This window comes from Morone saxatilis, unplaced genomic scaffold, assembly GCF_004916995.1.
Source record: "Morone saxatilis isolate NCDOM2014 unplaced genomic scaffold, NCSU_SB_2.0 Contig14, whole genome shotgun sequence".
Taxonomy (NCBI): domain Eukaryota; kingdom Metazoa; phylum Chordata; class Actinopteri; family Moronidae; genus Morone; species Morone saxatilis.
In genome coordinates this window covers 11,752,651-11,752,866 of record NW_023339696.1, presented here as the reverse complement: position 1 = coordinate 11,752,866, position 216 = coordinate 11,752,651, and the positions used below count along the sequence as shown (strand labels likewise).

Below are 216 nucleotides of genomic sequence, written 5' to 3'. Positions count from 1 at the left end.
AATTATTTTTTTACATTTTTATATTTACTTATAGTTACTTAGAATACTTTGTCTGCATGAGGCACGGCACTGATGACTGTCTTTTGTGTTGCAGAGAAAAATAACAGCATTTAACCCATGTGACTTTCTAACTGAGTGGCTTTACAAGTAAGACCCCACACACACACACACACACACACACACACACACACACACACACTCTCTCTGTATATATCT

At 36.6% G+C, this 216-nt stretch overlaps 1 protein-coding gene across 1 annotated transcript in view; it reads left to right on the top strand.

The window, feature by feature from the left end:
- The window catches only part of iqck (IQ motif containing K), a 15,358-nt gene that overhangs the window by 1,925 nt on the left and 13,217 nt on the right, over nt 1-216 (top strand). Inside the window, 1 exon segment of the mRNA XM_035655127.1 lies at nt 95-147. Coding sequence (XP_035511020.1) covers nt 95-147 — 53 coding nt within the window.